This window comes from Ostrea edulis, chromosome 2 (genome assembly GCF_947568905.1).
Source record: "Ostrea edulis chromosome 2, xbOstEdul1.1, whole genome shotgun sequence".
NCBI classification, from domain to species: Eukaryota; Metazoa; Mollusca; class Bivalvia; order Ostreida; family Ostreidae; genus Ostrea; species Ostrea edulis.
Genome location: NC_079165.1, coordinates 90,940,372 through 90,964,409, shown reverse-complemented (window position 1 = coordinate 90,964,409; position 24,038 = coordinate 90,940,372). Strand labels below are relative to the sequence as shown.

General features: G+C 35.5%; 1 protein-coding gene across 1 annotated transcript in view; it reads right to left on the bottom strand.

The window, feature by feature from the left end:
• Positions 1–23,758, bottom strand: part of LOC125678292 (roquin-2-like) — a 75,344-nt gene extending 51,586 nt beyond the window's left edge. The window contains exons 1-11 of the mRNA XM_056155420.1: positions 23,577–23,758; positions 12,984–13,089; positions 12,357–12,663; positions 11,993–12,244; positions 10,333–10,508; positions 9,923–10,123; positions 6,772–6,904; positions 6,279–6,507; positions 5,271–5,435; positions 3,012–3,343; positions 2,579–2,853 (exon numbers count right to left, since the gene is read on the bottom strand). Coding sequence (XP_056011395.1) covers positions 2,579–2,853; positions 3,012–3,343; positions 5,271–5,435; positions 6,279–6,507; positions 6,772–6,904; positions 9,923–10,123; positions 10,333–10,508; positions 11,993–12,244; positions 12,357–12,663; positions 12,984–13,058 — 2,145 coding nt within the window. The 5' untranslated portion in view covers positions 13,059–13,089; positions 23,577–23,758. The remainder of the gene's footprint in view (positions 1–2,578; positions 2,854–3,011; positions 3,344–5,270; positions 5,436–6,278; positions 6,508–6,771; positions 6,905–9,922; positions 10,124–10,332; positions 10,509–11,992; positions 12,245–12,356; positions 12,664–12,983; positions 13,090–23,576) is intronic.
• Positions 23,759–24,038: the final 280 nt, after the last annotated feature.

The window sequence follows — 24,038 nt, the reverse complement described above, 5'->3', positions numbered from 1 at the left end:
ACCCTCCTCATAGCTTGTTTACTTCAACAACTGCCTTTCGGAGCTGTAGAAGTAACAAAGCATCTTATACATTTCACCAAACACTGACTTAATGGCTACTGTCCATCTACAAGTTAAGAGTTTAACCCTAAATCAATTAGCACACATTCCGTAGGCAGCATATGAACACAACATGAATAACATGTCAAGATTTGTCAAGAAGCATCTTGTAAAAATAGAAACATTTTCATCATTTCTATCCACACATGAATGTTACTCTTGGCAATTTGAAAATAACAGAAAATAAAGCACCTGTTTGTTACAAATGATCAGTTTCTGTGTCCAGAACAATGGCACTACATGACAATGAAACTTCATCATAGAGAAGGCCAGGATAATGCAACTAGTCAACACTATATGCAGGAAAAAAAACAAGTCAAGAAGAGGTCAGACTGACCCCCAGAAACCATCGCAATCAGTGACAGATGTGACAACACATTCTCAGATGTCTGGGCATCCAATCGACACCCTACACTCCACATTCTCAGACGTCTGGGCAACCAATCGACACCCTACACATTCTCAGACGTCTGGGCAACCAATCGACACCCTACACATTCTCAGACGTCTGGGCAACCAATCGACACCCTACACATTCTCAGACGTCTGGGCAACCAATCGACACCCTACACATTCTCAGACGTCTGGGCAACCAATCGACACCCTACACTCCAGTTCTAATCAAAACATCAACGTAAATGCAGAAAATATACATCATATTCTATTTAGGGTCAAGCATTTCAAAAAAAATATTTATGAATACCCCTACATGTATATCACAATCTTTTTTTTTTAACTCCAGATGCAAAATAATGAAAGGTTGCAAATGAAAAATTGACTCACATATATATTTCTGCCATATTGTCAACATAGGAAACATATACTTTACTGCATTCTTCAACACAAAACATTGCTAACGATTTCCCTAAATCAGTCCAAAATTCTACAGAGTCACACATAATTCACACAGCCGCCAAAAAATATACATGAAAATTTAAAAAGCCTGAAATGGCCATTCAGCTAATCGTTGTCCAATAAGTCTGCTGGCACAGCCTGCAAAACAATATCATTGAATATAATGCTAATCATGTTACAGGGGTCCAGCTGTTGGACAATCGATAGCCATTACCAATCCGATTTACTCTGGTTCTGACTGATTAGCACCGAGCACATGACACGATCTATCCCAGGATTCCGTTGTAAATCTGATGTGTATTGGTTATGAACTGATGAATCAGATCAAAATAAGCTTTGCTTTGACCAAGATTTGCACTCTTGAATATCAACTATAAAACAGTTCTCCCCTTTAACTTATACAATACTCCCACATATCCAGTAGATACATACATAATAGCCTTCCATAGTACTACTTTTCCCTTTCATCATTATTTGTTCCATAAAAATAACCAATACCTTTTTTAACATATTAAAGATGTGTGGATAATTGTTGACATTAACTACCAATCCAATGAGTCTCACTGATACCTTCCTATAGTCCTGATACAAAGCTTATAGTGACTGATGCACTGGTTCTCACAGGAATCTACCAACCTCCTTTACCAGTTTCGCATTTTGTTTCCTGATTGCCTGATCAGATAAATTTTTACAGATAAAAATCATTCTCTCCATCACGTATGAATACACTAATTTTTCTTTTAGTATTCAAAATAATTTTAAATCAACAAATGGGCAATTCTACATACACACATAGAAAACCAACCCCAAAACAAAAAAAAAACCCATGCATGGACTTTTCCTTATTTCTTTTTTCAATCGAAAAAATAAAAAATATAACAATAATAAAATTAGGAGCAGTATATGCATCATGTTGATCAAAAGTCTTTTTTTTCCAGAATATAAAATTTTAAGAAGAAAAACTTTATTTTGAATGTCCTTTATTGGATAGATTTTGAGATGCCCATGTGCCCATGTGTCAAACATGCAAAGTTTGTTAAAATACTTGAACAGTGACAATGTTTAAAATTCTTTTCAGCGTGAGAATGATTTGTTATTCTGACAAAAATTTAACTCGTCAGCAGCATGAATGTGATTTCATACAAGGGGAACCAAGTTTTCGAGTTCAGTCATATAGATCAGCTCAAAAGCAACTTAAGATTATAAACTTAACATTACAATTCTAAAAACAGAACCTGACAATCTATCTTAACACAAACATAGAAGGATGGTAAAGAAAATAATTCAAAAGTGCTTTAAAAGGCTGGAGTATATGACTGGTACAATTTGAATCACCAGAGCAGTTTTGCAAAAGAAGAAATATAGTTCCAGGAGGGGTAGGAAATAATCATATTCTCAATGAAGAACAAGAAAAAATATTACACCTATACACATGTAAAACAGAATTAACAGAAAAATTACAATACACAAACCTCTATTTACAAATGTAAAATGGCATGTTTGTTGACATATACAATAGTACGTTTCATCACTTTCCAATTCTCATATAGTGAATTGATAATATCCAACTTACCCACCGCTCCACCTTCCCTACAGAAAGAAGAATACCTTTTCCTTCACTTACCTCATTTCTGGAGCCCACATCCTGGACAGAGAGTGCAGATGCTGACATCATTGATGGCTCATTTGAGTACATGCCCATAGTGGATGGACCCTGTGGCGGCGGGCCACTGTGAGTGTCCATGTATGACTGCACTCCGCCAGGATTCTGGGTGTATGGCACATAGCCCGGTGGGAAGTAGCCTGGTACAAACTGTTGATATTGAACACCCGGAAACTGAGGCCGTTGCATCATGGGATAAGGCGAAGGGATGGAGGGGTGTTGTATACCTCTGTTGACTGAAAGAGACAAGTTCTAATTCAAATTGTGAATGAAGGATAACATTAATTTTCTGATTCCTTTCAATGAATGGCGTATACAGAAGTTATTTCCAATGTTTTCTATCTTGTACAAATGCAGACACACACACTTTATAAGGAGACATCTATGGACAAACCTTCCACCTGATGATACATGTCAGAGTACCCCACTCCCTGCACGTTCATCATCATCCCTCGGTTACCAACAGGCACTTGTGGGTTGTTGGAGTACATCCCTGCCTGTAGCATGCCCGGGTTGTACTGGTGGTTGGGGTACATTTGGAACTGTGCTGGTACCATTGACCCTACATTGGGCGGAACAGGCTGTGTGGCAAGATTCTGAAAGTTGACATGTGGCTGGTGAAGGTGAAGAGGGGAAATGGCATTAGGGTCTCCTGCCTTGACATGATCTACCACAGAGAGAGAATTCATTCCTTGGATCAGGTCCTGAGGTCCAGCTGGCACAAAACTACAATAATACATGTAGTAGTCATCATCAAAGGCATCATGTTCATTTGAGAAGGAAATATATAAACAAGATGTAATTCTGCACAAAATGTTTCATATCCATGTCTATCTCCCGATTTCCATTTCGCTAAACAAACTAACAGACAGCTCTCTCCAGCATTGTTGCTTTATGGTCACCCAGTTGCCCATGGTAAATGAAATTTTACCTGAACCTCTAAAAGTCAACAAGTACATGTAGGTTGACTGGGTGGCAAGTAATATGACCCTATCCCTGATTTCTATGAATCTGACTTTAATATGCTTAATGTCAATATAAGAACATCGTGAAGTCAAAATAGCACAACAATTCTTGTGCGACTCAATCAGCTTTTTATTTACGCCCAGGTTGTGAAAAACAATCTTCTACTGTTTTTGGTTTGTCATATTAAACAAACAAAATGTGATGTTTGAAGGACAATATTGTGTTGTTATTCTGCTTTGGACATTAAATAACAACCAGAGCATTTATAATGTTCGATAATTTTGACAAATGCAAAAACAGACACATTCTACAAATATTGGACATCTCATTTATTTTGAAAGTACAAACCAAATCAAATTGTGGAATGTATACATCTTCTATTCATTTTTCCCTGTTTTTTATTTTTCTTGAATTATATTTTATTACTTTGTTTAAAATAAGTCACAGAAGTGCATGGTTTCAATATTATTACCTCTAAATAAAAATATAATGTAAAGCTTATTCCAATTTAGAATAGTTTTATGCACCATTCATTTTACAACACTTCTTTATATCTATTCTAAAATGTACAGCATAAATAGTTGTGGAAAGTGTTGCATGTAATTAGCCGTTGTACAACATATTTCTTTGTAAAAAGAAAGGAAAAAGGAATCTGAACATCACAAGAACTGATTTAAACAGACAGACATCTCCTCGGGAATAGAGCGACTTGTTAACAACAACTGAATTTCAAAATTTTTAAACTGAAACAACACCCCTATTCTCTCTCACCTTTAGGTGCTCCAGTGGCTATTAAACTGAAACAACACCCCTATTCTCTCACATTTAGGTGCCCCATAGGCTATTAAACTGAAACAACACCTCTATTCTCTCTCACCTTGAGGTGCTCCAGTGGCTATTAAACAGAAACATCACCTCTATTCTCTCTCACCTTGAGGTGCTCTAGAGGCTATTAAACTGAAACATCACCTCTATTCTCTCTCACCTTGAGGTGCTCTAGAGGCTATTAAACTGAAACAACACCTCTATTCTCTCTCGCCTTTAGGTGCTCCAGTGGCTATTAAACTGAAACATCTCCTCTATTCTCTCTCACCTTTAGGTGCTCCAGTGACTATTAAATTGAAACAACACCCCTATTCTCTCTCACCTTGAGGTGCTCTAGAGGCTATTAAACTGAAACATCTCCTCTATTCTCTCTCACCTTGAGGTGCTCCAGTGACTATTAAATTGAAACAACACCCCTATTCTCTCTCACCTTGAGGTGCTCTAGAGGCTATTAAACTGAAACATCACCTCTATTCTCTCTCACCTTGAGGTGCTCTAGAGGCTATTAAACTGAAACAACACCTCTATTCTCTCTCACCTTGAGGTGCTCTAGAGGCTATTAAACTGAAACAACACCTCTATTCTCTCTCGCCTTTAGGTGCTCCAGTGGCTATTAAACTGAAACAACACCTCTATTCTCTCTCGCCTTTAGGTGCTCCAGTGGCTATTAAACTGAAACATCTCCTCTATTCTCTCTCACCTTTAGGTGCTCCAGTGACTATTAAATTGAAACAACACCCCTATTCTCTCTCACCTTGAGGTGCTCTAGAGGCTATTAAACTGAAACATCACCTCTATTCTCCCTCACCTTTAGGTGCTCTAGAGGCTACTAAACTGAAACAACACCCCTATTCTCTCTCACCTTTGGTCCTTGATGACTGAATCACAACTACTGCTCATTTGCCTCTGCTTCTCCAATGATGTTTTTGTGATTTGGTCAAGCTGGACTTTCTGTTTTGGGGTCAAAGTTGAAATGTCGCTGGATGGACAGGCATTTTTACCAGATCTTTTGTTCCTGGCTCTAAACCTAATTATTTGATTCAACATGAATGAACATTAGATATCTGTGTGGTGTGAACCTGTAGTTAGACTCACAAATATGGACTAATTCTAGGTACTGTATGCAGGGAAATATTTGTTCCCGTATTATTTTCGCCCCTTCACCCTTGTTGTCAATGGGCAAATGAAAAATTGGGCAAAACTGTTTTCTTTCTTTGAACATAACTGTGTTTGGGCGAATTTCTAAAAATGTAGCGAAACCATTAGCAGGTGTGGAAGGGTAAAAATAACAGAGGGTGAAAAAGAACCCCACGTACAGTAATATCTATATCCAGGGAAATAAAAACCCGCGTACAGTAATATCTATATCCAGGGAAATAAAAACCCGCGTACAGTAATATCTATATACAAGGAAATAAAAACTCGCGTACAGTAATATCTATATACAGGGAAATAAAAACCTGCGTACAGTAATATTTATATACAGGGAAATAAAAACCCGCGTACAGTAATATCTATATACAGGGAGATAAAACCCACGTACAGTAATATCTATATTCTGTATACAGGGAAATATCCACCCCTATTTTATTTTTGTCCCTTTCACCCTTGTTGTCACATGGCGAATATAATAGTGGGCGAAACTCTTTTCTCTCATACCTCTCTTTTAACACAACTATGTCTAGGCGAATTTAAAATGGGGTGAAACTGTCTGCAAATGTAGGATGGCGAAAATAACACAGGGCGAAAATAACACGGGGCGAAAATAACCCTGTATACAGTATTACATGTACTGTATATCATGCAATTTCATTACATTACCATGAACATCATTATCTTTGGGAGTGATGCATACAGATCATATATTTACTTTTCAAGTTCCTCCTGTGAGTGAGCAAATGTACAGTTTGTTCCTCTGGGACATCGCCCCTTTTCAGACAAATCACGGCACATGCTTGTCTTATAGCGGACATTAACATAAGCTGTGTTGTCCACCTTCTTTGACCCGTTGCTCTGAATGAAGTCCACCAATCCCTTCACCACTGTCTTTACTGCTTTCATCACAGCTTCCAGATTCTCCCATGATGGAGTTGGAGCATCTACAACCCATCAAAATCAATACGTTTCAGTACTCTTCCTATAATCTACTTTTAATAACCTGGTGTATCTTTGTGATGTCTTATGTCACTACAATTGATGAATACAAAAATTTTGTACACCACTGGTTTGTTTTCATTATTCCCAAAATCCTATTATTTGAAACATATCACATCTCTCATTTATACAGTATGTTCTCAGCAACAGTACTTGATTATAAACACCAATTATGAACCCTTCACTGAGTTTGCTAGACCTGTATGTACCTGGGCTGGGGTCAATGCTGGCCAAGAATTCTAAATGTGGGCGGAGTCTCTGTAGATTACAAGGGTCTCCACTCCTCTGTAAGGCCACAACCAGTTCATTTGTGCTCTGGGTAAAGGACTGGGGGGTCTGAAGCTGCAAAAGATTCATGAAAATATATTAACCTTAAAGAAGGCAGAGTTATCAGTCTCCTTGAGGAGGTACGCGACACCAGAGAAATTTGAAATGGATGAAAAGGGGAGGATATGGCCAACAATATTTTGAAATTGAAAACTTTCAAATTCACTTAATTTAGTCAAAAAATGCAGTTTTAGTAGAAAGCAATCAGAAAAAATAAAAAAATAAAACCCCTGCTGGACTTGAACCCTCGATCTACAGTTCAACAGTCGATGTACTAGAAAGACAGCTATTATAATAATGTAGAGTACATCCTTAACTGCCCCCCCCCCCCCCCCCCCCCCTCACCACTATTAGAGGCCTATGGGCCTTTATGTTCACCCGAGTATCACACAACAGAGAACTTGAAGAAGTGTTGCTTGTCGATGACGTAAAAGTGGATGTTTTAAACTTTTGAGAACTGGATGTACTTAATTTTTTTCATGCTAAAAAGGATTATTATAAGACTCTCTTATGAGTAACCATGAAATATAAGGTGATTCCACCCTAGGGTTGCAAAAAGCTGTGAAACCCGAGGCTTTGCCAAGGGTTTTACCGCTTTTTTGCAACCCCAAGGATGGAATCATCTTAATATTTCATGGCAACTCATAAAAGAGCATTTTTCTCTCATATTTCTAGAAATTTTCTGTTTTCCTTGTGCCTAGCAACGCCATTTTGAGAATTTTCTAATTAATTAATTTTTCGCTGTACATTAAAAATAACACCAGAATCAAATTCTACGACCTTCATTTTGGCAACTTTATTGTTGACAAAAAAATCGGCCAACGTGAATTGTATTCGAGTTATTCCTCTTCGAATAAGTACACAATAAATCAATAATCAGGGTGATGCGTGTCGTCACTCGGCAGTCCATCAGTGCGAAACATTTTGACAGAGCTAATAAGAATCTGAATCCACAACTGCACGCTTTCTTCTTAAAGGAGCACTGATATTGATATTAATTGAGCAGTTATTTAATGACGAGTGTGTGAAGAGAGATTCCAAGTGGTTTTTGTTGGTGGATATGGGCATGAATAGACTTTCATTTTCCACACGTGCAAAGACTCGAGTCTCATGGACATTGGAGGCACTTGTTTCACCTGAGACACATATAGGGACAGTAGACATTGGCAGAGTGAATGTGGAGATAAGCCTGGAACTAATAGACTGTGTGGGCTGGGTTTCTGTGAACTGGCATAATGCACCGGATGACATAGATGTACTCGACAGCATTTTCGATACGAGGAATTTGTGACTTGTTGAATGTGCAGTAGTTGTTCAAGGAATGTGTATGTTTGTGTCCATTCACATACACCTGGAGATTATCAGGGACATTACAATCCGTCATTTTTTGTACAAGAGCTTTGCGGACGCTAGTGTTCGTCAATCGAGGTAAGCTGCAGGCTAGTTGTGTATTGATAATTACGTCATGGGATATGAAAAATAGAAATATTTTTCTTACCTTTCTTTCATAGAATATCTGTATCTTACATACGTAAATATGAGAGAAATTTATTCTTCTAATATTTCTTCACTACATCATCAAGGCCTGGATAAATATTTTTAACTTCGTAGGAAGGTGTGGTGGGGGTGAATGGTCACATTACATTGGTTCAGGGTTGTATTACAATGTTGGGTCATAAGCAACCTGTGTACCAAATATGATCTAGTGTCTTTCCATTACAAAGTTAACAACTCGAACAAATATTTACTTACAATTTTACCAGTGTCCTTGATGATCACCAAATGACCTTGGTCTGAACACGCTGCCTCATCACCAGCAACCTTAGTGCTAAGTCTCCGTCCATTACAAATTCAATGCTCATAGAAATGTTTTGAATTATTAACAAATGACCTTGACCTTTGTCAAGTCTTGTTCAGGGTAAGGAAATGCTGTTTGGTCATAAGCAGTCTGTGTACCATGTACATTGTAGAACTCCTAGTTTCTTCAGTACAGAGTTGTGGCCCTTGCATTTAATTTTTTATACTAGTTAATTTGACCTTGGATTAGAAGTCCTTAGCCCTACATTATAGTAAATGTTTTAGCCTACCTTTACCAATTATATTTATATCATTCTTGCAAATAATCAGGTCCAGTCCAAAGACTATTTCTACCTACGTAGCTATTAATAGCTACCTAGGTATTTATACCTACTTAAAGTAGCTACTTCTACCTACTTTTACCTGTTTTTGAAAATATAAATAAATAATGATAAAGGCGCATCTTTTAAACAGGTCAGTCGTATTATGTATCATGTTGTGCATGTGCACGGCAAAATTCGGAGTGTAAAATTTGAATACTTTACGAGGGTGAAGAATGCAGAGAAAATGCATGAAAATGCACCCCAAAAACCTTAAATGTAAAAATGCATGAAGGTAAACTTTAAAATTAATACAGATTTGTAAGACATTCTAGACTTTTTATCACATAGCTTTGATCCTAAGCACCTAGAAAATGGAACTGGGTGCTGTTACTGATGCAAATTTGAAAGGTTAGAAAGTAATAATATTTTGTCCAATATTTCTGTGGTATTCATCGTCAGTGTAAGTGAATCAAGAAATTTGGTACACACCATATTGCGCCGTTCCTGCGTTTGGCCACAAAATGCATGTAAAGGAAAAAGTAGGTAAAAATATCTACCTGGAGTAGGTTTAAATACCTATGTAGCTATAAGTAGCTACGTAGGTAGAAATAGTCTTTGGAGTGGACCTGATAATAGCTTACCTTGTCAATAATTGCTTTAACCTTTATCAATTTTGATGTCTTACCTTATCAACGACATATTCCCTTATTGATAATGTCTTGCCTTATCCTTACTAATATTTTACGTTATCAATGTCTTACCTTATCAACGACATATTCCCTTATTGATAATGTCTTGCCTTATCCTTACTAATATTTTACGTTATCAATGTCTTACCTTATCAACGACATATTCCCTTATTGATAATGTCTTGCCTTATCCTTACTAATATTTTACGTTATCAATGTCTTACCTTATCAATAATAGACTGCATGTGTGATTTGTGGTTTGTGTCTCCATACAGTAACGATGACCATTGATCAGGTGCAATTCTCAGACCGGACTCCATCGCTATCTGAATGATCTGGGAATCGTGTTCTCGTCTCAAAGCCTCGTAGGAACGGAACTCTTCCTTGAGCTGCATCAAAGACGATTCTTCATCTCGTTTTGTCACCTACGTTTAAACAATGAGTGACTCAAGTGACCAATTTCAGTTGTACTGCATTTAAGACACAAAAAATTCAAAGGGTCCAGGGTCCATGTAAATATACCAAATACGTAACAAAATACACAATAGCAAAAACCTCAGACACCTGTGCCATGACTGCATTTTGAATTCCTTCTGAACAGGAAGTATGCACCATGTTACACAAAGCGACCTACCTTAAAACAAGATGCCCTATACAAGAGCTGTACTACGTGTCCTATAGCTGTCTTGGAGGCTTGAGGGTACTGAGATTCTAACCGCTGGACCACAAAGAGAACCAGCACCTTCCTGGACAGCAGAGAACCATCCTCCAGAGCCAGCAAGATGAGCTTTAGAACCTCTTCCTGCATAGCTGAAACAGAGCAACAGTCTTATACAAGTCTCCTGAAACAGAGCAACAGTCTTATACAAGTCTCCTGAAACAGAGCAACAGTCTTATACAAGTCTCCCGAAACAGTACAATAGTCTTATACAAGTCTCCTGAAACAGTACAACAGTCTTATACAAGTCTCCTGAAACAGAGCAACAGTCTTATACAAGTCTCCTGAAACAGTACAATAGTCTTATACAAGTCTCCTGAAACAGTACAATAGTCTTATACAAGTCTCCTGAAACAGTACATAGTCTTATACAAGTCTCCTTAAACAGAACATAGTCTTATACAAGTCTCCTGAAACAGTACAATAGTCTTATACAAGTCTCCTGAAACAGTACATAGTCTTATACAAGTCTCATGAAACAGTGCAATAGTCTGATCTTATACAAGTCTTCAGAGTCTTCTGAAGTCTAAAGGACAAGATATCCGCACAAACACAGTGACTGCAATTACGAGACAGATTCAGATAAGGTGTAAAACCAAGATATCAAATTCCTGGCTTATTTTTGGGTCTGGTTACCAGACCCATTTCCAATCCAACAAGATTTGCTTGTGAAACAGATGCCCCCGGATTACAACACAATGGAATTGCAAGACAGTGTAGTTTCTTTTTTGTTGTTGAAAAACTAGGCCAAAGGTCATTGTCAACAAATCTGGTACTGTTGGAAAGATCTTCTCACCAAAAAAAAAAAAAAAAAAAAAATTGCTCATGCTTAATATAAAAACAGTACCTCTTATGATTTGAAAGATATGGCCTATATTCTAATTTTCTAAAATTAGGTCAAACTTTAAGGTAAATGTAAAGGTCATCAGATGAAAGACTTGGTATCAATGGAAAGGTCTACAATTTATACACATACATGTATGATGTATCAAATATGAATGCTTTACCTCTAATGGCATAAAAGATATGACCAAGGTTAAAGTTTTTTGCTAAAGACAGACCAAATACTACATATGTATGTCCCCCCGAATCTTCGATCAAAATCTTTACCATCTCGAAAATTTCCCATGAACTATCACATTTGTACACATAGCTCTTTAAAATCAAAATTAAAGTGATTGTGAACATAGCTAATTTCTTGACTGGGCTAGTTTGTAACAGTCACTTTTCTTCCTATAAATTTTTTCACTCGCTATGCTTGGGCAATGGGAAAATTAATCTCAGTCGAGATTTGGCTTGGCTGAATATCTGGACTGACGCCTTCATTGAATCTTGGAGCAGTCCTTCATAATTCATGTCTGGATATTTACTTTCAGCTTCGGTCGAATCTCAACTGACATTATGGGAAAATAAGTGTGCGTCTTTCTGCACTTGTAACCAAAAGTGTTCACAAATGTCCAAGGGAAGTCTCACTAAATGCACAACTTAACATGTCAACAAGATCACAAAGATGATCAAATTGTACATAAACATATTCTATTTCTCAAACGTTACAAGCTCAGTATTAGATACATACCAGGGCCGAGGAACTGACAGCCACGAGAACGCACTGCAGCCCACAAGTTTGATGACAACTGTTGTGCATTTTGATGTTGAAGAATGAGTTCTGTGACCGTCCGCTCACCGAGTGATCGGGCTGCTCGAGCAGCACGAGCTCTGCCCTCCTCCTCCACTAACTGACAACTAACAAGAGAGACAACCTTTCTCTGCATGGGACGACTTAAAATGCTGTTAGTTACTGAGCTTGTAGCTGCTGCTGTGGAACAACCTATAATTGTGAATTTCATATCTGAGAAACTCGGGAATCATTGCAGAGTATAATCAAAATTATGCTATAAAAAAGGTTTGTATGTTTACATTTAAAGGGCCAGAAGATTTACCTTCAGAGAGGGGTTTAAGGTACAATGCAATTTCTTCTATACAGCGCTTTGCTGATTCGTAATGCTTCATCTTCTCTGGTATAGGGATGGAAGGAGCTGACTGCTCACTGTCCACTGGAATCGCAGCGCCTACTAACTGGAGCAGGGCATAGTTCACTGGCAGTTCATTGACGTCCCGCGTGATGACACACTGGTCAAACGGACACTTCTTCTGAGGAAGATTCAGCAGGCAAGTTCTACAGACTGTGTGTCCACATGCCAGGCTGACCGGCCTGCGGTCAGTCTCATTGAAGACATTGTAACACACCTAATCACAGAAGACGCATTTTAATAAATTATTTTGTCAATAACAATGGATTAAAAATTACTTCAGAATTTAAATTCAACGAAATATACAATTAACACATGGAACATAATGTTTCAAGTATAGAAATCATATCTGTGAAATTAACATCCAAATAAAACTAGAATTTTGGCAGTTCATGAAAATTAACCCCATGAATCCAAGTGATTAAACAGAACATTTTTATCTTCAAAGTCCATCTGTGCAAATTGGATATTGTTTACATGCTGATAACTCATCATGCACAGCTTGTATAGGCTACTTTTTTGGAGTTGATACTGCACCTGACATGACAGAAACTCAGTCCACTGGGGGGCTTGTGCTGGCATCTTCTCTCTGTCTATCACTTGCACAGACATACACTGGGCTTCACAGTATGCCAAAAGTCAACTGTTAATGGAAATAAAACCTTCATCAATGCTTTATTCATCACCAACAACTATACAGTAGTGACCAAAATCACAGAATTTATTACATGTCAGCACATTCTTCTTTAAATAACTATAGATTTACAGAATAGTTACCACTTATTTACCAGGGTCCACTTGCACAAAAGTTAGTTAAGTTTAACTGACAGTTAACTCTAAGTTAACACTATATAAATGTTGAAGTTAATGGAGAGTTAACTGTCTGTTAAAGTTAACTAACCTTCGTGCAACTGGGTCCAGATTACTTTAACAACCAGATGTACAGTATATGTACGATATATTTAACAAATATTGTGGCTAGATTTGAAGCAATACATTCCACTATCTTCACTGTTCCCTTTTCATTTGAGGGATGCCATTATATGCAGACCATGTAGATTTGGACGAACAGGTGGTTATTACTTTTGTGATACCAGGAAATACTATTATTTCGATCTCTTGTAAATACAGCCAATCTTACGTACTTGATTACAAATTGACAATCATATATCTCTTGCACAATATTATTAATTGTTAATGTTGAATAAAAAAAACAACCCAAAGAACTAGACAGAATACGAGAAGTCAGTCAACCATGAGAAGTTTACGTTTCATCATTTTTGTTAGAGTAATTCAATTGTCACGGAAGTGAAACCTAATGTGTATTTGCTCATTCAATAACCATATAAAAAAATTCAGATTCCTCAGTTTTAAGGCATTGTAAAGTCTGGAAAACTATATTCTGCATGAAGTCCAATAAATCTCATAAAAATAAGTCAACTGTGACAAAACTTAACATATAAAATCACATACCAATACCAATTCTCTGCTTCCAAAATTAAATTACGTGAAAAAAAAGTATGGAAAACAAAAATTGAAGAAGTTCATTTAACCATGAAACTAAATTTTTTATTGGTTGGAATCGGTCAACCATAACAAAAGTGAAATTTGATCTGTATCTAACCATTAGATAACCACACATCAAATGCTTGATTCCTAAGTTGAACGACAAATGTCTCAGAAATATGTAAACCCCCCACCCACCCCCCTTCTCCTGATGCAAAATTTAAAAGGGTTATGCACATGCACCATATGATTAACATTAGTGCCAAAACAATTCAAGATATTGAGCAGACAATATCAAGAATTCCTATATTCAGAATGGATTGACCCTTGACCATGTGGCTTCAAAATAAAAAGGTGCCATCAACTCCATAGGATGTACCAGTGTACAAAGACAACATTCAGTCAAAAGTCCCATAAACCTTGTAAAAATCAGTCAACTGTGACAAAATTCTGTAAACACAAGAAGTAAATTACATACCAAATTTCAGCTTCCTTAATCAAAGCATAATTAAAAAAAATGAATAAACAGAAAACTAACTTGTGACAGATGATTGGCTGGACTAAAAACTATAGTAGACCCTTCAGCATTTACAGTATAGGCCTATCATACTTACTGTTTGAGCTATTCCAACTTCAAACAAGCATTCTCGGTGTCTTGAAAAAGCAATACATGTCCCCTACCCTTACCCCCTATTATTTGACAGATACCAATATATGCAGACCATGTATATTTTCCAATACCAAGAAATATCATAATTTCAATGTCTTGTAAACAGTTGTGATGAATCAGATAAACTGTTAATATGTAGATAAAAGTCATACTTATTTGAAGTCTGAGGAAAGAAAGATCGATATGTAGATATTAGCGACTTCAGCAAACCATACCATGTCAACGACAGAGAGAGGTATTTATTTTTATCTACATAATAACAACACATTAATTATCACCATTTCTGTAGACCAGTCACAAAAATTCACATAATAGGAAAATTTAAAATATAATAACTTGTACCTTGACATTTTCGTTCATCAAGTGTGAAATATAGTTCAGACCAGTGTTGGCAAAAAAGTGGTCAATATGAGTATTGACCGGGCCGGTGGTCAATACTGGTCAATAGTGGTCAATACTGGTTGATTGAAAATTGTTTGGTCATTATAGTCTGTGTTGTTGGTTATTTTAAATGTTTCAGTGGCCATTATGGTAAATACTGTAATTCATAACATGCACTATCAGTTTATAATATACTTGCAAGTCATAATATTAAATAAATAATGTAAATGACTCAATTAAATAGGGGAAGATATAAAAGTTTATTGTAAAAATTAAAAACTGTTTCGTGGCCGTATTACTTTGGCACTGACAGCAGCATTGCAGTCTTTACATCTTGCTGTGGTCTTGTTGTTGTCCTCAACAATATCATAGAAATTCCAAAATGTTTTGTTGAAGCCATAGACAGTATGATGGGGGAAGTGTTTTCTATTTCTGTTCAAATTCTTTAGTTTATCAAGAACTGCCTATTGTTTTAAATCTTCATTTAACTGTTAAATAAACATTTTAGGGGGTGTGTTGGTGATGTTTTCATAACAATAACATGTACACTGGTCCTCTCTGGTCCCAGAGTATGCTAATTAACAACTGTCAACTCTGTTTCCTGTGCTCTGGTACATCTCCTGCTCTGTACATTGCAACACATTGTTTATCTACAGCATCAGTCACCCAATTCATATTAAATCACTGTGTTTATTTAATGTCCTCTTATTCTTAATCTGTCCAGGTACATGTATAAGAAGATCCTATTGTCTAGTTATGCTATATGTGACCCCCTTTTATAGTTCTGAAGATATTATGGTCACAGTTTCAGCAAACCAAATATATTAAACTTATGAAATTACATCTAATTATCTAACGAAAATTATTAATAACCAATTGATCCATATATCATAATGAAAAGGCTTAATTTATCTTTGCAAAAAATATACAAAAATAGGAAAATGGACAGTTTAAATCTCAATTGACCAGTATTGACCACTTATGGAGTATTGACCGGGACGGTTAAAACCGCTGGTTAAAACCGGGGGCGGTTTTAACCACCCAACCCTGGTTCAGACATCTTTTATTAAATCTTATTAATAAAAGATAAAAAAAAAAAAAATAGTTCAGAGACATGACTAAGATAAGGTTCAATCAACTGCAAAGTTTAAACTTCCTTGGCTCTTTTGAACCAATTTTCAACTCACTGTACACATCAAAATGTTGATGCTTTACAAAGTATTCTAACTCACTGTACACATCAAAATGTTGATGCCTTACAAAGTATTCTAACTCACTGTACACATCAAAATGTTGATGCCTTACAAAGTATTCTAACTCACTGTACACATCAAAATGTTGATGCTTTACAAAGTATTCTAACTCACTGTACACATCAAAATGTTGATGCCTTACAAAGTATTCTAACTCACTGTACACATCAAAATGTTGATGCCTTACAAAGTATTCTAACTCACTGTACACATCAAAATGTTGATGCTTTACAAAGTATTCAAACTCACTGTACACATCAAAATGTTGATGCCTTACAAAGTATTCAAATACAAAATGACTCGAACACGAAGTTGCTGCAATTAATGAAAGAAAACAATGCCAAAATTGTCAAGAAATAAAAATTCCAAGTTCTTGTAGAATTGACACCCCACCCCCTGTATATTTACTTAAAATCAGGTAAATGCAGACAGACTAGGACATTCTAAAACTGCCTGCAGCAGATGATGAAACTTAAAGATGCTGTACAACAAGAAATTTAACTTGGGAAGAAAATGTTTGTCATATTTACGAAAAAAAAATGTTCTGCAAATTCAACATACTGTGAATATTAATTCAAAACTTATAAATGATCATCTGCAAACAAAGACGTCTTTATCAAACAATTCTTCATTCTAGGGCTGTCATGGTTCCAAAAATTTTCGGGTCAGGTTGGTTCTAAATTTTTAACTTTGGGTTCGGGTATTTTGGTTCGGGTCTATATAACTTATTTTAAAAATCTAATATACAGTTAAAATCAAAAACCTTTATTGTATTTTGTTACAATAATTACTCGGGGACGTGGACTGAGGTTTCGACTCGACATCCATGGTACTAGAAACAGCACTGTCACTTCTTCTCATTTCCATTCCATGCTTTCAATGTTTTGTCATTGACGATGTTGATCCTGTGGCATATTTCCAATGCGTCTGTCATATCTTACATATACTGTCATTATTTACAGTTTTGTCAAAAATGCCATCATTTGACAATTGATCAAAATACAGTCACCTTTGAGGATTTTGACGACATTTCATTTAAACAGATTTCTAATAATGATTCCATTTTAAAAACCAGACCCAAACCGAAATACGAAAAAATGGAACCGAACCCGACCCGATCAACACAACCCACGGTTTTCGGTTATTTCAGGTACCTGTTGCAGCCCTATTTCCTTTGTATTCTTTGCCTGGAGTTCTATTGGTGTATTGTTAGTGATGTTCCAATCATCGATTATAATCTAAAATCAGTCGATTGCTGACAAATTCTAAGCGCTCGATTATAAAAATTTTATTCCATTTAATCAGTTTTTAGATTTTGTTTTCTCAATGACAATAGCGGCACACATGAAATCAAAAGTATCCATACCCGGGAATAAAGCATGTTTGCATGGTCAGATAGACGTACTTTGATTCAGGCATATAAACGAAGGACCATCCATCAAAGAGAATCTTCATACGAGCAAAGCCATGTGTGAATTAAGTAGATAAAAATCGCTTTCAAAGGCCACTGTTGCTTGTGTTTTCAATTGGTGACAATAGATCCGATTTGTGTTTTTTTTAATAAAATGAATTTCTTTCCTTATTTTTCTTTGGTGAATGTTAATCATATTTTAATTATGCCAGATCATCATCAGTTAATGACATGTAAATTTGATAAACGGGGTTATAACTAAAGCAAACGATATCCGTTTTTTCTTCATAAGCCCTTCTAAAAATCGTATTGACTTTTATATATGTAATGAAAGGTTATTAAGAAAGTAAAACAATAACAAATACACACAGTTAATATTCTTTTACACTCCCTCAGCTATAGAAACAACAAATATAAACACAGAAAATATTTATTTACACCTTTCCAGTAGTTCAATGCCTTTATTATAGAATTTCTAGTTGTCCGATTATAATCAATAAATAGTTAATTACAGTAAACCAATCATCGATGATGAAATTCTCACCGATTCCCCCCACAACATATTGCTACAGAGTAACTCACTTCATACAGTATGTTGACGTGAAGCGTTGCAGCTCATACCCTCAATGTATCTTCAAAAATGAAATCCATTTTCTCTATATTCAGTGGTACGCTTTACTTCTATGTGCCACTGTCACTGTTAAGCATTTCTTTGTTTACGATGCTGCTATAGATAGCAATGCCCAATTAAGGGGGAGATAACTTTCCAAATTTCCTTAAGTCTCGTTTTCATTCCGTATCAGAAAAGAGCTTGGAAAGTACAATTTCTTACAGTATTTTCTTACATGTATTAAACCATTTTGGTGATGTCAAAAGGAAGTTTGAGATGCCCCCTATCTTTACCAACATCGATAGATGAAAACATGTCAGAAAGGCAAGTTTTTGTTGGAAGTAAAGATTTGAAAATTTTGCATAATTCCTTTTTCATGTGAGTAATGTGGAAAGCTTCCTTAATTATTTTACTATAGAACTGCATCAGTTGTAAACAAGTACTCTACCGTTCTTGCACTGAAAAACTGATATTGCCAAGACGAACTTCAACTTGTCAACATTTAAAATGGCCGCCCCACATGGTTGAGAGAAATGTAAACAAGAGTTTTATTCCCTTTTAATATGGAATATGGGTGAATTGGAGATGATTAAATGATCTGCATTAGTCAATCAATTAATGGAATAGTTTGCATTCAGGAGTGATTTTGTATGTTGGAACAACAGTACAGTGTACTGTAGTTACGAAAAAGGTTTATTTCAGAACAGTACTGATTAAACTTTACAGATCAATGACACAACAGCATTACCATTAAAAATAAGCATATCAATTCTCTCACTTTTCTAATTCCAGGTGCAGACAAGAGGATCAACTGGAATAATACATATGTATCTTTGTTATTAAAATTGATATACTTGCTGCATTATAAATTCATTCAAAAGAAAAAGAAATGTAATACCAATTGAGTTGATTTTTTCAACAAATAAAATTGCTCAAAAAAAAGAGGTAAATTTTAATTTCAGATTCGTAATATTGTTTTAGGTTCAATCTGACACATACACAGCATTTATGAATAAAAATACATAATCCCATCCCCCCCCCCCCCCCCCCCCCCCCCCCCCCCCGTTTGTTTATTAATTAGCAGAAGTACACTTTTACAAAAATCATTTAAAGAAAGATAACTGTACTACCAATGACAGGGTCTTGTGGCTTTCAAATTGGGAAAAATCAATTTTATCGTGAATAAGTTTTGAAATCATATCAAACATTAATTATCTTTATTTAACACATCTAATTTTCTTTAACCTTCTAAATTTTTTATGTATTCTATCCAAATCATCATTCCCATAACTCTGTTTAAGTCTTATGTATATAATTTACATCAAATATTTTTTCTCAAATACATTTTCTTCTCATAATTTTATTATTGGGGAAAATGCAAACAAAATTGTAAAAAAAAATTGGCAAATTTTAGGAGGGGAAAGGACCGAAATTTGGACCCAAAATGTGCCTTAAAAAATCACTGAATGGAGATTTTTCAGAAAATTATTTTAAAAAGCTGGTTTCCAGTCTAAATACTGAGTATTGTTTTAAGTTCAATGTGACATACACAAAGCATTTCAGAATAAAAATATGGAATTTTTTTCTAATTAAGATTTGGCTGGACATTGCTACTACAGAGTAAATTTTACAGTTAACACAGAAGCGAACACAGAAAATTTAGAGCCTAAATTCTGTTATTGGTCTGTAAAGATAAGTCATACTAAAACCGACAAGACATTCAACTTTGTCTTTGTCTAATATCAAGTAATGTAACGGAACAGTTAACTATCGGTCTATTCTATTAGTATCAAGCTAGTGCTGGCTCGTACTGCGAGCTCCAATGACTAAAGCGCGCAAAATAATCCGAGCTAAATCTAAACCTTTAACAAGAAATTTTTTTTTACGCCAATCCCAGAACTCCTTTGTCAAAAATGACGGAGATCTCGCAAAGTCACACCTTGAAATGTGATGGTGAACTTACATGGATTAGCATCCTAATCTTGAGGTCTCCTACCTCGAGAATTCAGTGCACAATTAGGCGTAATGTTTAACGAAGTACAAGGTTGGGTAAGATGATGTGACATCATGTCTACAATTTGGAGTACGTCATAATAAGACTGACAGTGGCAGATCTAAATACTTGTTATTTCTTATTTGTAAAAGTCGTGCTACCGTAACATTATACACTCGGCATACGTAATATGGCATCGAAAACAAATTGTGTATAATCAATTGCAAACCACAAATCTTATTAAAATACTAAAGCCAAAAGGAATTGATTATTCTAACAAGAAGAACAGGACTGTCACTAGAAATTATTGAAGACGAGTCCAGGACTCGACCTTAATAAGCAGGTTGAGTCTCGTGAAAATTTAATGAGTCCCATGAAAATTTGATGAGTCCCATGAATATTTAATTAGTCTTTTTATATATAAGACAATCAAAATGGAAGCAGTACAAAACATATCAATTTTAAGATTTATTTTTAAGCATTCGCGACTTGGCCTCAGACAACGAATTGTCCACGTCAACAGATTAACTTCCCCGAATCTCCTATCATCACGACAATCCTATTCAATGTTAAACAGCATTTTAATCAAATTATTATTGTGATAAATAGACTCGTACTAGTTTTGTTTGCCAACAATCTGTAAAACCTACAAAAGTTGACAAACTACGCTATTTTCGATTCCAATACAGGTGGCTACCAGAAGACAAACATTTAATATATTTAAATATATATCCCAATTTGTAAAACAAATACATAAATAAAGAAATAAGAGTAAATAACTGCCAGTGGCAAAATGTTCTTCATTTTGCATCTTATCTAATTTTCTTTTGAATACTATAGCAGCGATTTTTTTCTACCCACTGGTAGTGGTATCGATTCGATTGGGGAAAATAGCATCAAAATAGAACAAATTGGGAATTTTCTACCAATGTATCGGCAAATGATTTCAACTAAAAGAAAAGAAACAAGAAGTATTCATCTCCTTACAAACTTTTTACAGTAATATTTCCTGTTGTGAGACATAAAGAATCGTCGTAGGCTCATTTAAAAATAATCGTAGCTCTACAACACGCGCACTGCCATGTTTTGTACTTTCAATTTAATACCGGAAGTGAACATTTTAGTTAACTCGTACAACGTTTCGGACTAAGTAAATTACGATGTCAGATGTCTATATTTTTCGGAAATTGAATTAGGAATTTTTAGTCTCAAAATTGGGAAAAATCTACAGTTTTCGGCATAGGGAATGGTACCGTTTATCGGTTCGGTACCAGTTATATAAGGAAAAAAACCGCTGCTATAGTCTAATTCACACCTAATTGACTGACGCTAAACAAACAAGTCGGATTGGAACAATGTGAACTCGGTGGTATTATCTCGGTTCACTTGAGCGTAACGTTTTACCTAGATTTTTTCCTACGAGTTTTAATTATACACAATATCGGGGCTTCTAAGTAAAATTGTGACTTTTTACTCTTGAGTCCATGACGCGTCCACAGGACTCGCCATATAAGAAAAACTTGCGTCCCAAATCAATTTTCTGCATCTAGAGAAGGGGAAAAAAAAGGGAAGTGACTAACTTGTTAAACAAGCATTCTAAGAGTATTGGATGGCAATACATAGTCCCCTACCGGTTGCAAAAATTACTGTACCACAACATTATTCAAAGTTCATTATGTAGGTAATGGTAAAAGGGAAAATTGGGGAACCAGGATAGGATATCAACTACTATTCGAGTAGATATTAGACCAGGAAAAAAAGAGAAATTTATAATTAGGTTTAATTAGGTCTTTAACCAAGTCAATAAACTGTGAAATGTAGGTGATCATGAATAATTTAGCTATATTGTTGTATTACTATAATAGAAGTTTTAATGAGTTTAGTACTCTTATCTACAGAGATGAGAAACTTGGATGTAAGGCCACATCAAATCGATTCTCTGGTTCTCAGACAACGCCAACCCCCCCCCAAAAAAAATCGGCCGCTGACATGAGTTTATTACCGCCCCAGAAAAAAATTGCAGCTGCCCGTCAAAGTCAAGTTAGGTCTTAGGACGATTGTATATCATAAGAGTCAGTAAGTTGACTAGTTTGAGTGTATTAGTGTTTACACTTTATCATGAGTACATAATAGAATCATGTGTTATATTTAGTGTTACTCTCACACTATATATACTTGCATATGACTCTAGTGTTGAGTGGTTTGATCAAAGGTTGTGTTCACACATTATTTAAACAAACTACATGTATTAGGTTACTTTATGACATCACCAATCATCATTCGATCTACCTTTGTACATAATTCATAATTGTTGTTTACTGATTTGTACTTTGTTCTTTTTAAATCACTGCTGCCTTTTGGCATAATAAAATAAGGAAACGGACAAAAGTCTGGTCACTTGACTACAACTATTTCAAAATAATTAATCCATCGGTTGAACGTTATTTTTTTCCCAATATCAAGATTTTTTGTGTATCCAAACTCCATTGATTTAAGCTAATTTTAAAAAAAGATTACCAAAAAAATAAAATTAAAAAAATAATGCAATTCGGCCAAAACATTTCCAAAAAAATCTTTCATTTGTCCACGTCTAAAGCGATTTCCTTGGCACATCCGATAATGTAAACCACAATACCCCACCCCCCCTGATAACCAACTATGTCACTTGCTGAAAAATCGTTAATTCTAGTTTTGTGAATAAATCTTAATGTATCCTCACAACAACTTTATTATATGTTGCAATTCATTCAATAATTATATGCGAATGCTGAAATATTTCATTATTGTGTTAAAATTAGGATTATGTACAAAATATAAAATATTGTTTTAATTTTCTCTTCTGAAAATGACATTGCTAAAAGAGGATTGTTATATGAATTTTCTTTTTTCTAAACTTTAGATAGGTGCGCATAAAGCAAAGGAGGAGGTGGGGGGGGGGGGGGTAAACAGGAAAAAAATCTAGATCCGCGCATGTGTGTGTAATGGTGTTGAATTTATCGATTTATTCAAAATTATCATTATGCGTTTTATGTTCAAAAGCAGGACTTTAATAAATAATATAAAACTCCAGGAGAAAACTAAATAGACTGTTTCTGCTGCCTAATTTCATTTATGTAATGAATATTTGGCAAATAGATATTGTTTAAATTGAACTTGGTCGAATGGTCAAAGCAGGAACATTACAAAATACGTGTATATGTAGCTGCACTCGCTCAAACAGTAGCACCATCAACATATTCAAAATTAAAATAGCATTCCATACTATAGATGGCCTCTGTGTACGATATATTAGTTTTTAATCCTTACCTATTGATCACCATATATGGTGAATTCTAAGCCACACAAACAGCTTCTTAATATATGAAGCATATGCATGGCAGTCATCATTTTAACTGTACAACTTTATAAAAACTAATAATTCATGATCTTCGATTTCCAAATTCAACCCATTTTCTCCTCTCTTAAACGGCTTTAACGCATGCGCAATAATTTATGACATTTCTAACCCGATCCAAATACTAAAACCATTCATAGATTTCATGAACACTAGAATGTGCAAGAATTTTATAAACCAGTGTGATAGGGAAAAGTTTAGGAGCAAGGAATGTGACAGTGTTGTTAAAACTTTTGCCAATTACATATGTAGCTGCTCATTATTGAGAAATGATGATTGATCATGAACTTAAAGGCCTAATTTTTTGTTTCTTGATCTATCTTTTGGACAATCTCACTCTTAAACACTCTCACTCTCGGACAATGCAGACAAAC